Below are 13,036 nucleotides of genomic sequence, written 5' to 3'. Positions count from 1 at the left end.
TGATGTCCTCGCAAGGGTTGAACTCATCGGGAGCAGGGAAACAAGCAACCTCCTCTCCCTCCTCGCACACAATGTAGTCGTAGCGACTGTCAAACTCACGGCTGGTGTCCTCCTGGGGGTTTTTCAGCGTTTCACCGAAACCCATGTTCTCATCTGCATGTCTGTCAAAATAAGTGGGATAATGTCCGTTGCCGAAAAACTCCTGGTGATCATAGGTGTCTCTGAAGAGGTTATCACTCAAGTCGATGCCAGGTTCCATGCTGCCCTGCAGTCCGGGAATTGTGAAAGCTCTCACAGATCTCTTTTGAACTTGATTCTTTCGGGCAGTCAGGTTACAAATGATTTCCTCTATGAACCTGCCAGAAGCAAAAATACTTACGATCACAATCGCAAATGTTTAGAGGAGCGTTTTGCATTCAAATTTAAGCTAACATCATATTTATAACTAATTATGTAACACACACACACACACACACACATGCATAAGAAGAGTTCAGATGCAAAAGCCGCTAAACGCCACTTCCGAAAATGAGCTGATGACATTGAGTGAATGCTTTAGGCACGTAGTACACAATCAACTAGTAGAGTTGCTTCTAATCATCCAAATCCTAGTGCCAGCGCATTCAGAAATAAGAGTTTGTTGGAAAAAGCCGCTAAACACCACTTGCCTTTGAAAGCAAAAGCCGCTATATCCCGAGAACCAATCAAAAAGCATGAATCGGATCAAATGCTTTTATAGCAGCGCGCTGATACGCCGACTTATGTGAGGAGACACAATGCGCTTTCGATTTCGATTTTAAAAAGACGGAATTTGATGAACTGGATGAGCCTCTCTGACTGTCAGTGAATGGCAAATGAAAACGTCCCTTACCTCAAAACTCTGAATTATAAGAAAAAGAAAACGCGATGTACAGTCGGAAGTGTAGCATGTATTCATAATGATTTTTTATTTATTTTTTTTGCGATGCTATGAGTCTGATGTACTATACGTTAAACGGCAACTCCATTTCACGAAAGACAGAGTTAAAGGCTCAGGACACCTCGGAGAACTTTTTTTTTTATATTAACAGATGTGTGTGTTGAGCATCAGTTAAGACAATGTAAGCACCTATCAGCTTTAATTGTGGGGAAAACTGGATAATTTTGAGCTTTTGTCAGCTAATTTCAGCTTCCGGGTTTAAAATGATTTTTAGGCGCGGGATCAAAATCGGCGACGTAGCGCAGTACTGCAAGTGCAATGATGACGCGTCGGTTTCTCATTATTATTCATAGCAGAGTTTTCTTATCCTATGAGAAGAGCCGGCTGCTTAATTATTCATGAGACCTGCCAGTGTCAAGCCCGAGCTGAGAGACACGGAAACCACGGCACAGTTAGCCATTCATGAAGGCTCATATGCGTTTGTTTCCATGATCCACGGGGTTTGTTGCATGTTTTCCCCCGCAATCTTATCAGGACCGATCATACAGCAAAGCTGTGTGTGTGCTGCTAGCATTTTTGTTGGGATAGCAGCACGAGAATTAGAGAATGGCGGACGCTGTCTTTTATCAGGAGTTTGTTGACATTCAGACACATCACTGTGCTGCTGTGTTTGCCTAAATCCTCCAGATTACCAGCAGGGCTAATGGTTAAAATAGACAGGTCAGGAGACCTGCTGCACTGAGTCTGCTGGATACGGGGATTGAGGGAGAAGTCCTCATTTATAGGGTTTACATGAACCACTTATCTTTATAATGATATAAATTGTGGTTATGTGTATATGAAATTACGAATAACGAATGTAGCAGGGCATTAAATCACTATTTATTTCTTTGCATTTTAACGTTGTGAACTATAAACTCATGCGTCTCCTCACGGTTTGTCTCATTTTGTGAGCTAACTGACAACAACAGTTGTTCGCTCACGTTCTCCCCTGTTGGCTACGCCCACTCCTGCCCGATGCTCGCGGAGCTCCACGCCCATTAATCATGCATCTTTTAAAAAAATTCTGAAGTAGACTTTAACTGAAAGTGGGGGGTGTCATGGCCCCTTAAGAGGTCGTTCTTTTATCCCACGTGGATGCTATGGGGGTAAACAAGAGACCAAGACCTTGAGTATGGTGAGGATGAATGAATGACAGCTTCTAAAATTGTCGGAGAGACATCTCTTTTCTGCCCAGTAGGCCTACTTTGTGTTTTATTTGCTAATGTAAGCTGTTTTTTTTTAAAAGATAAATATAGCCAGGGCTTTACATTTACAACTGAGGGTAGGTTTTAGCTGTGGCGGGTTAGACAGCCACCTCCACTAGCCACTTTTGCTGGTTGAAATTTAATTTTTAAATTTAGTTTTTTTAAAAGCATGCAGGGTTTGACAATAAAGATGGCCCAATATTTGTGCAAATGCGATCTTAGAATCGAGAAGCAGCATAACTGACAAATATAATTATGTTCGTGCGACCAAAAGAAAGCCGGTTGAATACCGAATGAGAGGACAATCACTAGCCCCAACAACTGATGTGATGCGCAACTGTTTAAAACTTGTGCCAGGGCTCAACAATATGGACTGCCCGATGGCCCGGGGCCAGCCTGTGAGATGCTCGGGACAGTAGACAGGATAGTTACTGGCCCGATCGGGCCACTGCTGCCTTGTTACTAAAGTTTAATTTGCCTGTGACTATTTGTCAATCGCGTGCAAATAAAGTTTTAGAATTGAGAAACAGTTCGTATTTTCAAGCCTTCAAATGCTACCTTCTCGGTTCTTCTTATCTGATTGGATGTTGTAAGCACGTTATAAGTACAGTGAAGAGACAGCAACATGGCGGTGACATCAAATGATGATGCTAAAGGAAAACATTTGTTTCTAACATCTTGGAAGCAGACATATACGAGGCTACACCACGACTAAAAAAAAAAAAAGTGATCTATACAGTTAACAGATAAATACAGTTTGCCGTCAGTTTGGCAGGTCTTTAGCCATCTTTTGTTTCAAAACACTTTGAATTTTGCTCATTACACATTTATTTAAATTTTTAAAAATATTTAAATTCTATATTTACAAACATTTTGACACATTTTTTTTATTTGTGGCTAAGAAATTAACTTTTTTTCAGGGCAAGTAAAAATCTGAATCACTGGTCCGATTGGGCCAGTAGAAAAAATTGCGTTGAACCCTGCGTGCGCACTCCCATTTCCTTGCTTGAGACAACCATGACAGGAAACGCAACTGGTGCGATCGGTTCTCTCTCAAATAGATTAGACAAAAAATGATGTTCATGCACCCACAGTCCTGCTGCTTTTAAGAGCTCCAGATTGGTCTTTTTGTAAGCAGCAACGGTTGCTTTCACTTTAACCATTATTTGAACGGTATATAGTATATTAACTTCCCATTTATGTGTACTTAGTGTCAACTGTTTTTTCTTTTAAGAAATGATTTGTTAAATTAAAAGTATAGTACACAGCTATATTTTGCTTGTTTTGACACATTATTTAAAATTTGTGGCTTAGAAATATTATTTATTTATTTTTAGTGTGGATATAGAGGTAAATTTGGTAAATCCTATGAGCTCCGAAAAGTCATGTGAAATAAAAACTACTTGTAGTACAACACTATGAAACCGTGACCCATGTGCTCATGCTCACTGAGCAAGCTCATACACGACACACAAAAAGTGAAATAATTGAGGCATGTGGACATAACACAAAATCTAAATCAAGTAATTTTAGCATGTCAAAGTTATATTCATGCATAAAAAATATATTTTCCCAACAACAAAATTGTGGCTAGTGAAAATGGCGAGTGGCTACTATTGTTGGAAAACTACTAGCCACAGTGACTGGTGATCAAAAAAGTTAATGTCAAGCCCTGTATATAACATATAAAACTATGCATTATTTATATTACCTCATAATACCTATACGTCTGATAAGCTTTTTATATGAATCGACAATGCACAGATTTCATAATGTTTGACACTACATTATTTGAACATAACAAGCTAACTTTACAATGTTTACATTGCTCTACTTACGTTAGATCTAAATCTCAAATATCGGAAATGACAACAGATTGTTAATGTTGATTTAATTAATGTTATTGTTATTAATTAATGCACTTAATTTCATTCATTCATTTTACTTCTGCTTTTTCCCCTGGTTTATCACAGAAGAATGAAAAGCCACTCACGTATATATTCATGTATTTTAAATTTCAGGTGTTTTTTGTAATGTGTTTGGTAAAATAATTTCAAGAGTTCACACTAGCAAGTTAGCAGGTTTGGCATGCTGTCTCGGGCAGGGCCGGAGTGGGACTCCTTGTCAGCCCTGGAGTTTCAAGCATCAGAGCGGTCCACCTCAGTTCACGACTGACTATAATAAAATAAGGTCATTTCCAATTCAGTTTCTAATTACACTATCACGTCTTTTTCAAGAAAACAGCTGCTTTACAACTTCAAATGTTCAACAACCTTACAGTTTTATATGTCTTAACAAAAAAAAAAGAAGAAAAAAAAAAGAATTTCTCAGGTAAAGTTTGAACACGGATCAATGATGTCGTAATGCAACATGCTGACCACTGGACCACAATGGCGCTGTTGCGCTTGAGTGGCCGGAATGATAGTTACATCATCATTACCCTGCAGGCTGCATTTTGCTCATGGGGCTGCGAGACAATAAATAAGAAGAGCGGAGCTGCGGCAAAATAATGAATAAAAAGAGTGAGGCTAGTGTGACTGCTGAGAGTGCAAGCAGCTAGAAACACCGGCCCTTGCAGCCAAAAAACGGACTGGCCCACCGGGAACTCTCCCGGTCCTTCCGATTGGCCAATCCGGGCCTGGTCCCGGGAGAGAACCCTGAGCTCGGAGATAGCTGAGCCCAGGGTTCCCGCCTGGCCCAAAAAGCATGTGAGGAGAGTACGAGATCAGGTGGTTCTCGAGAGCTCCGCCTGATAAAGTAGGAAAGGAGGAGAAGGGGTGGATGGGGGGTTCCTTCGGAAAAAGGCTACTTATAGTAAGTTTGGATCAATCTGATTGGCTAGCTAATGCATGTAGATTAGCGGCCAGCTGCAGTCAATCATATCACGTGCTCCTCTGGAAATTAAGCTGCGGTCACACTAGAGTTTGTGTGAAATTCTGTTGTACGGCGCTGCGAAAAGGGGCGGGATTAAACAAGCTTATTAGACATTTAAAAAGGCGAGTGATTGCTCCATGTTTTTCATTTCTGTCCAGAGAGGTCATGTTTTGATCCTCGATTGGTCTTATGCAGTCAAGTGATACGATTTCGCAGGTCAGAGTTCACCAAGCTTGAACTTTGCACCGCAGCAACCTGCGAAACTTGACGCATGACCTTGCGTTTCCGGTCTGACGCATTCACGTACGTATGAATGGAAGTCTATGGGAGGAAAAGCCCAGAGTGACCGCAGCTTTAGTTTGTGAAACTTCACTTCTAATGGCTTCTTTAGTGATCTAATGGCTTCTTTAGTGACTCATGTAGTGTATGAGTGTGTGTGTGGATGTTTCCCAGAGATGAGTTGCGGCTGGAAGGGCATCCGCTGCGTAAAAACTTGCTGGATAAGTTGGCGGTTCATTCCGCTGTGGCGACCCCAGATTAATAAAGGGACTAAGCCGGCAAGAAAATGAATGAATGATGAATACACTGTCTTGCTCCAATAGGTGGATTTAGAGGGTTTTGCATAAAAAGCAGATGTGGATTTAGCTGCTTTTAACGCCAAAAAAAAAATAATAATAATAATTTACCATGTGAAAAAATAAAGAATTGTCTAAAAGTGACATTTTTGAAATAAAGGTATTTTATTTACTAGCTAATAACCTTTTCATTACATATGTAATGAAACTTCTGAACCTTCACCAGAGAAGCCTGATAGATACTCGTTTGCAAGAAAAAAAGGTCTGATGGATTTAAAGGGGTTTTGCATCTGAACTCTTCATATATTTACTGATCTAACATACAATAATTCAGACTGTAGCCACACACCCCCGTTTTTTCTTCAAATTCTTGAACGCACAGCAGTGGCTGGGGTAGGTCAAGTCTGCTGTAACTAGGTGTCTAAAAGTCTTGATTGGCGGTAGCTTTTTGAGGGCCCAAACATTACGAGCACAGAGTTCCCGGAGTGAATCCAACCCTCTGGCTGGGAGAGAAGTAACTCCTGATTCGGACACATCACTGATGAGAAAAGAAGACGTGAGTCACTCAAGTAATCAGGAATAAGCTCTTCCAATTTACAATGAAGTTTCCATTATTGCTTGTTTTCCTTTTGTGGAAATATAAATTTATATCATCTAATTGCAAAAGAACAATAATCTACGTATAACTGAAAAGTTATATTCTCTGGTTTTTAATTATATCATTTCATTAACATCCCAGCTACGAGGGACATTAACCTTTTGTCTTTCTGATTACAGGCTAAGCCAAAGTAATGCAAATTGTAAGTTTCACAGCATGGTTGTGTCTATTGTTTTCTCTTTTCGATCAAATGGTCAGGCGGTTTCTGTCTCCAGAACATGATGAGATTAGACCTAAAAAAGCAGTTTACCATGCCGACCACAACTCTTAATTTGCATGCTTTGTTTAGCCATATCCCCTCCTCCTAAGAACACAATATAGACATGAAATCTTTGTCTTAAATCAGACTTGTGTGAGACTTGTAAGAGACTTGTGAAAGAACTTGCAGACTGCGGACCTCTAGTAGGCTTTTGCAGACACATCGACATTTTAAAGACGCTGTATGACTGCAGATTAACCAACACATCTCAATAAAGGAATTCTGCTTGTTTCGAGTCTCCTGGACTGGGTTCTCTCTTCTTTTCACTCATTAATTTTTTTACAACACTTTCTTGCATTTGTTTTGCTATTTTATGCTTTACTTTGCTGTCCTCATTGAGTCTATGCACTTGTATAACTGTTGTGCTCATCATCTTTTTTATGTAACCCCTAGCATTGTTGTACATTTTATTGATTTTAACTCCCTTAATGGTCATTTTTCTATTTAAATTTCTTATAAATACTTTGTCTATCTGGAATATTATCCCCCGTTTCATTTGTTCTCATATGGGTTGTTTAGAATTTCTTTTAATGTGTAATTATACATTTGAAAAACTCCCAATCAAACTCTCTAAATTTCATCAACAAATGCTTACAACAGGGGTGTCCAAACTCAGTCCTGGAGGGCTGGTGTCCTGCAGATTTTAGCTTCAACTTGCCTCAACACACCTGCAAGGATGTTTCTAGAAAGCCTAGTGAGAGCTTGATTAGCTAGCCCGGGTGTATCTGATTGGGGTTGGAACTAAACTTTGCAGGACACCAGCCCTCCAGGACTGAGTTTAGACATGCCTGGCTTACAACATGGAGGCTTATTTATAAACACTTCTCCCCACATAGTTTCCTTATGTGGAATAATGCCAATTTCTTGTATAGAAATAAGTCTCTATTCTTCAACAATTGGTTTAACAATGGACTATTATTAGTTAATCAATTATTTGATAATGCCGGAATGTATTTACATTTACAGAATGTATGGCAAGATACAAAAGTCCTGTTACATTACAGGAATTTACAATTCTAATACCTGCAGGCATACATATGCTGTACAAAGGCACTGTGTGTACATCAGCATGTTCTGTTTGTCCTCCTAAACCTGAACAAACCTCAGTCTGTTTTATCTGTTTCTCTGGATTTAAGCCTAATTAATCACAAAATTAGATCTTCAATCTTAAAAGAAAATATGTCTATATCATGTTATTTTTACTGGAATATAAACTGGACTCTAGTATGGTCATTACCTCATTTTTTATTACAAAAAAGGCTAAAGAAATATCATTTAAATGACTTCATAGAGTTTATACAAAATTATTTCTACAAAAATGTAACACTGATATTGAGTTAGAATGCAGTTTTTTGTGAAAGCTTTAACGAAACTATTTCACATTTATATGGTCTTGCCAACATACTCGACTTTTTTAAATTAATGTTGAAGCTTTTATTGCTCCTAATATTTTAAAATAATTTTCCTTATCTTATAAACATGTGATTTTGGGTTATTATGTTAAGGATCGCTCTTTAAATGATGCTGGCTTTATTATAAACTTTTATTATGTAAATTTCACATACATAAATCCAAGTTTGCCCGAAGCAAACCTCTCTTCATGGTGCAAGAAAAAGAGATTCAAACGAAAATAAAAGTGATTTCCAAGTCTAAAAATAGAAAAGCAATTAAAAAATTAATATATGCTCCTCCTTTTACATAGAATGTTTGTATATATGCATTTCCTGTTGTTAAAGTGCTTTAATAACTCTTGGTAATAACTAAAATTGGAAAATGCGTATATTTTTGTATGTAATATGGGTCCCACTTTATATTAAGTATCCTTAACTACTATGTACTTACATCAGAAAAATAAATGCAATGTACTTACTGTGTTTATGATGTATTTGAGAACACGTGGTGCTTTTGAGTTGGGATAGAGGTTGGGTTATGGACAGGTTTGGTGGTATGGGTAGGTTTAAGGGTGTGTTAAGGTGTAAGGGATGGTCAACAGTGTATTTACAAATGTAATTACAAAAGTTAATTACAGATGTAAGTACAAACATGTATTAAATCAAGCATAAGTACATAGTAAATACATGTATTTACACAATAAGTACATTTTAACAAACTATTAATTACTATGTAAGTACATATTAGTTAAGGCCACTTAATATAAAGTGGGACCATAATTGGATAATTATGTACTTTCTCCTGTTTTATTTTTCTTCCCTTCTTCTTCAATTTCCTTTTTTTCTCACTTATTTCATTCTTGTTAAGAAATGTAAAGTGTATTGATTGTATAAGAAAACTGTACATGTTGGTTCTTGTTAATAAAAAAGAAATAAAAACACAAAAAAAACCCTAGCATTGTTTTGGTACCTCATTTAACCACAAGAGGTCGCTTGGCTACATAAACACACATATGCCAATGCCAAGACAGTTACCAATATTCTTCCAAATATCTTTCTTTGTGTTCAGCAGAATAAAGACATTTATACATGACTGGAACAACCTGAGGATGTGTAATTAATTACAATATTTTCATTTTTGGGTGAACCATCCCTAAAGTTGACCAATTATTATTATTTTTGGTAACCCTTTAAAATAACTGCACACTATAAATAATGTATCAAGCATTAGCAAATAATTAATCATTTGTTAAGCATTCACAGCAAAATCTGCTGAGTAAATTTACTTAGTTCAGAGTGTATTTGGTCCCTCTCTAAATTGAGTAAAAGTTACTCAGCAGCAGAGTTAGGCTGCGGTCACACTAGAGTTTGATAATGTGAAATTCTGTCGTGCGGCGCTGCGAAAAGGGGCAGGATTAAACAAGATTATTAGACATTAAAAAAGGCGAGTGATTGCTCCATGTTTTAAATTGCTGTCCAGAGAGGTCATGTTTTGATCCTCGGTTGGTCTCAAGCAGTCAAGTGATGCCATTTCGCAGGTCAGAGTTTACCAAGCTTGAAATTTGCACCGCAGGAACCTGCGAAACTTGACGCATGACCTTGCGTTTCCGGTCTGATGCATTCGCATGCGTATGAATGGAAGTCTATGAGGAGAAAAGCCCAGTGTGACCACAGCTTTAAAGTTAATGAGACACTAAAGAGATTAATAAAAGGGCACCTATGGTGAAAAATCAAGCTGTTTGGACAGACATGTGTGTATAGTGTAGAGACCGTCATATTGGAGTGATATAAACACACACAGTCCTTATTTTTCAATTTAATAACATAAAAACAGTGGACCAATTGGAGCAGTTTTGAGACCAACTGCAACTTGGCGTAGGAGTGCGGTCCCCCCGCCCACCAATATTGATTGACAGGCGCATCACCATATCCTCGGTTTGTTGTTTCATGTCCGCCATTTTCAGCGTGAGAGTCAAAACGATGCCACTAAAGGAACACCCGTGCTCTATTTTTCGATGTAAAGCTCATTGAGCTCAACACAAGATCAACATTCACCACATGATCGCTCCAATAAGAATTATTGTTTGTAACTTAGTTTGTTTGTAGGTAGGTTGGCAAACATGTGTACTTTTCATTGCGTCTACCTTAAACTTTAGCCGTTTGCATTTCTTTTTTAAATTGAATAAAAAAGGACTGTGTGTTTATATGCTTATGTGTGTCTAAGATGTTTAGCTGAATTAAAAATCTGGCTTTCAGCTAACTTTTTAAAATTAAATAAAAAACTGAAGCCCTTCTCATCGACACCAAAAGTGTTTTGGATAAAGCTGATAATTTCACAATAGACATTGATCACAGCACAATTTTCCCTCTGTGCAGGTAAAGAGTTTGGGCGTCATCTCTGATAGCAAAAAAAGTGTTTACATGGGTTTGACAGATAAATATTAACTTGTAGCTAAATTGTTAATGGTGCCAAACAACATTTCCTGTTGTTCACATCCTTGTTTACATCCTTGCTACAACATACTGCTGAAGGACCTCACTGGCACATTGCAGTGATCAAAACGAGTTCGTATCTGAAATCTTGGTTAAGCGCTACAATGTCTGATCACTGAACTGGCTCGATGGCTTATACCAGGGGTTCCCAAATTTTTCAGCCCGCGACCCCCAAAATGACAATGCCAGTGACTCGTGACTCCCAATATTTTCTGAGGTGGTGGTTATAAATACAGAAACCTTGTATGCAATGACGCACACACACCAACAGACCCAAGTCTATTCTTTGTTTTTTTATGTATGTCAGTGCTGTAAATGGGCTAGAAAGTTTAACCTGGTGTTACAAAATCTGCTGCATCTGACAGTATTGCTGTGTCTTTAGTATAATGTAATTACCCAAGAAGTCGCAATCTAATAGAACTAGTAACTATAAGCTACTATAGTAACTATATAGTTTATAGTAACTATAAACGACTTTTTTTCTTATCAGTAGGTTATTGATAAAATATAGTAGGTCTTAAGGTTTAATAAAAATTAATTGATTTTTGAAAATCACCAGGCGACCCCCCTTCATTGTCCCGCGACCCCTCGGGGGGTCCTGACCGCCACTTTGAGAACCTCTGGCTTATACCACCACATAGCAGACAGCCAATTAATTGATCTTCACCAATACTTTGTGCGCAGATGTTCCCTTTACTAAAGTTGCTAAATGAATTAATCACCCAAAAATGGTGCTTTACAGGATTTTCAACAGGAACTGCTAACTAACTGCCTCACAAGACTCTTTTCCATGAGACCATGGCTCGTGATGTGGACATCCTGCCAAACGTACGCTTTTGTAGAGACAAAGGGTCTCTGAAAATCAATGCATACGAATAAAAGACAATCTCTTGAAATGTTCCAATTAAGGCAGATGTATACTTTTTTTTGGCTTGTAACATTTGATGCAAGATAGTAACAAACTTACAAGAGATTTCACCACATAAAAATTAACAAGCAATTGAATAATTGATCCTTAGTATGATGGCACTGGGCCCCGCTCTTCATGGCAACTGCTCATTGGAAGACAGTGTCATGGGGATGGACTAAACCAGGTCACTTAAAAACGCCCTGCAGCAGAAAACGTCCCTTTTGGCAGTAGCTTGCTTGTGCTTGCTTTTGCTCTCTGTCCCCTCTCGCTTGCTCGAACACCGCACCGCCGCGCGATTGGGTCACCACAAACTTTCTATTCAACCCCTTAAGTTTTGGGACCACCGAAACCACAAGAACTTTCGCAAACCGACCCTCAGCAGAGTCCGCTACGCAGGTACCCAGGACATAAACCAAGAGAACACGAGCGAGTTAAAAGATGTCACTGAAGCATGACACCAGCCAATCAGGAGCAATGTGCTTCCCCGAGGCCAGCCCAGGGGAAACTATTAACAAATAAAAATACTTTACAGGTTGTGGCTCACAATCTACAGCCATGGTTGGAGCTGCTCCTTCTTTGACAAGTTTTCAGCCGAATCCAACACTGAACTGGGAGAGATTCTGGAACTCTCCTTTGTCAAATGCTAGCTATATATTTTTTTATAATTCTCTGTAAGAAAAGTCAAATTGTAAGCACGTCTCTCTTTATGTCTTGTCCTTTGGAAGCCCAAATACAGAAACAGAAGAAGCTCTGGAAATAACAACATTTGGACGGCATTTAGCTTTCTCTGCTACAACATTACAGCACCTCTGGCCACGCCCCTTTGCTCTGGTGTGGTGAATGCATGTAACCTGAAACATTTGTGATCTTACTTGCCCTAATGTATTTTTTTGTAGTCGCTGAAGGCTTTACTAAGTTAACTTAAATGCCAGTGTCTCCCTTTGAACTGAACTTTGAGCGTATTAAATTCAGAGATGTTGTTTATGTTGTGAACCACCCCTTTAAGTTGAATTAAATGGCCTTTTAATTACATAACAACTTTAGTGTTACCTAAAATAACAATGAAAAAAAAACTTTACAATAAATGCATGTCCAACACTTTTAAAGTGTAATGTTGTTGCCATTGTAACGATAGCAAAATACATTTGTGCACATTAAATGCTCTGTTTAAAAAAAGATAAAAATAGGGTAGATATTTAAGCTGTACTTAAGTATACTTGGAATAGTTCCACTTTAGCAAAAAATATATTTAACACAACATTAGTTGCACCCCAGCACAACTAAAGTGCATTAAGCACCAATTAGGGTTGGGTACCGAAACCCGGTGCCATTATAGCACCGGTACCTTTGTAACCGTTATGTACCGGACCGGATCAGCATAGGAATTTCGGTGCCTAATTTCGGTGCCATTGGTGCTGAGACAAGGATGTAAGAAGCATCAAGGGGTGCATCAAAGGCACACATAGGTATGCATTGTCACATCATCTCTAAACTCTGAATTCTAAACAACTTTAAGCAATGCTGACAGGCAACGTCAGGCGTTTATTCTTGTTGCTTAGGGAATGGACGCACGCAACGCACACAGTATAGCACATTCGGTGAGCGAGAGCAACTCTATTCAGATCAACACACATGATCGTGCTCATTAAATTTGCTTAAACTAAGCGTTCTAAAGCGTATTTTACAAGCAAGGATTCTGACACAGCAACG

At 38.6% G+C, this 13,036-nt stretch overlaps 1 protein-coding gene across 10 annotated transcripts in view; it reads right to left on the bottom strand.

Annotated features, from left to right (window-relative positions):
- The window catches only part of tshr (thyroid stimulating hormone receptor), a 42,392-nt gene that overhangs the window by 1,132 nt on the left and 28,224 nt on the right, over positions 1-13,036 (bottom strand). For 9 of the 10 annotated variants that reach the window (XM_073932737.1, XM_073932743.1, XM_073932741.1 and 6 more), the window contains 2 exon segments: positions 5,965-6,153; positions 1-356 (listed from right to left, as the gene is read on the bottom strand). The exon segment at positions 1-356 is cut by the window's left edge and continues 1,132 nt beyond it. In XM_073932737.1, the coding sequence (XP_073788838.1) occupies positions 1-356; positions 5,965-6,153 (545 nt within the window). 10 annotated transcript variants of the gene reach the window in all.

The sequence above is a fragment of the Danio rerio genome, chromosome 20, assembly GCF_049306965.1.
Source record: "Danio rerio strain Tuebingen ecotype United States chromosome 20, GRCz12tu, whole genome shotgun sequence".
Taxonomy (NCBI): domain Eukaryota; kingdom Metazoa; phylum Chordata; class Actinopteri; order Cypriniformes; family Danionidae; genus Danio; species Danio rerio.
This window is presented reverse-complemented; position numbering and strand designations above follow the sequence as displayed.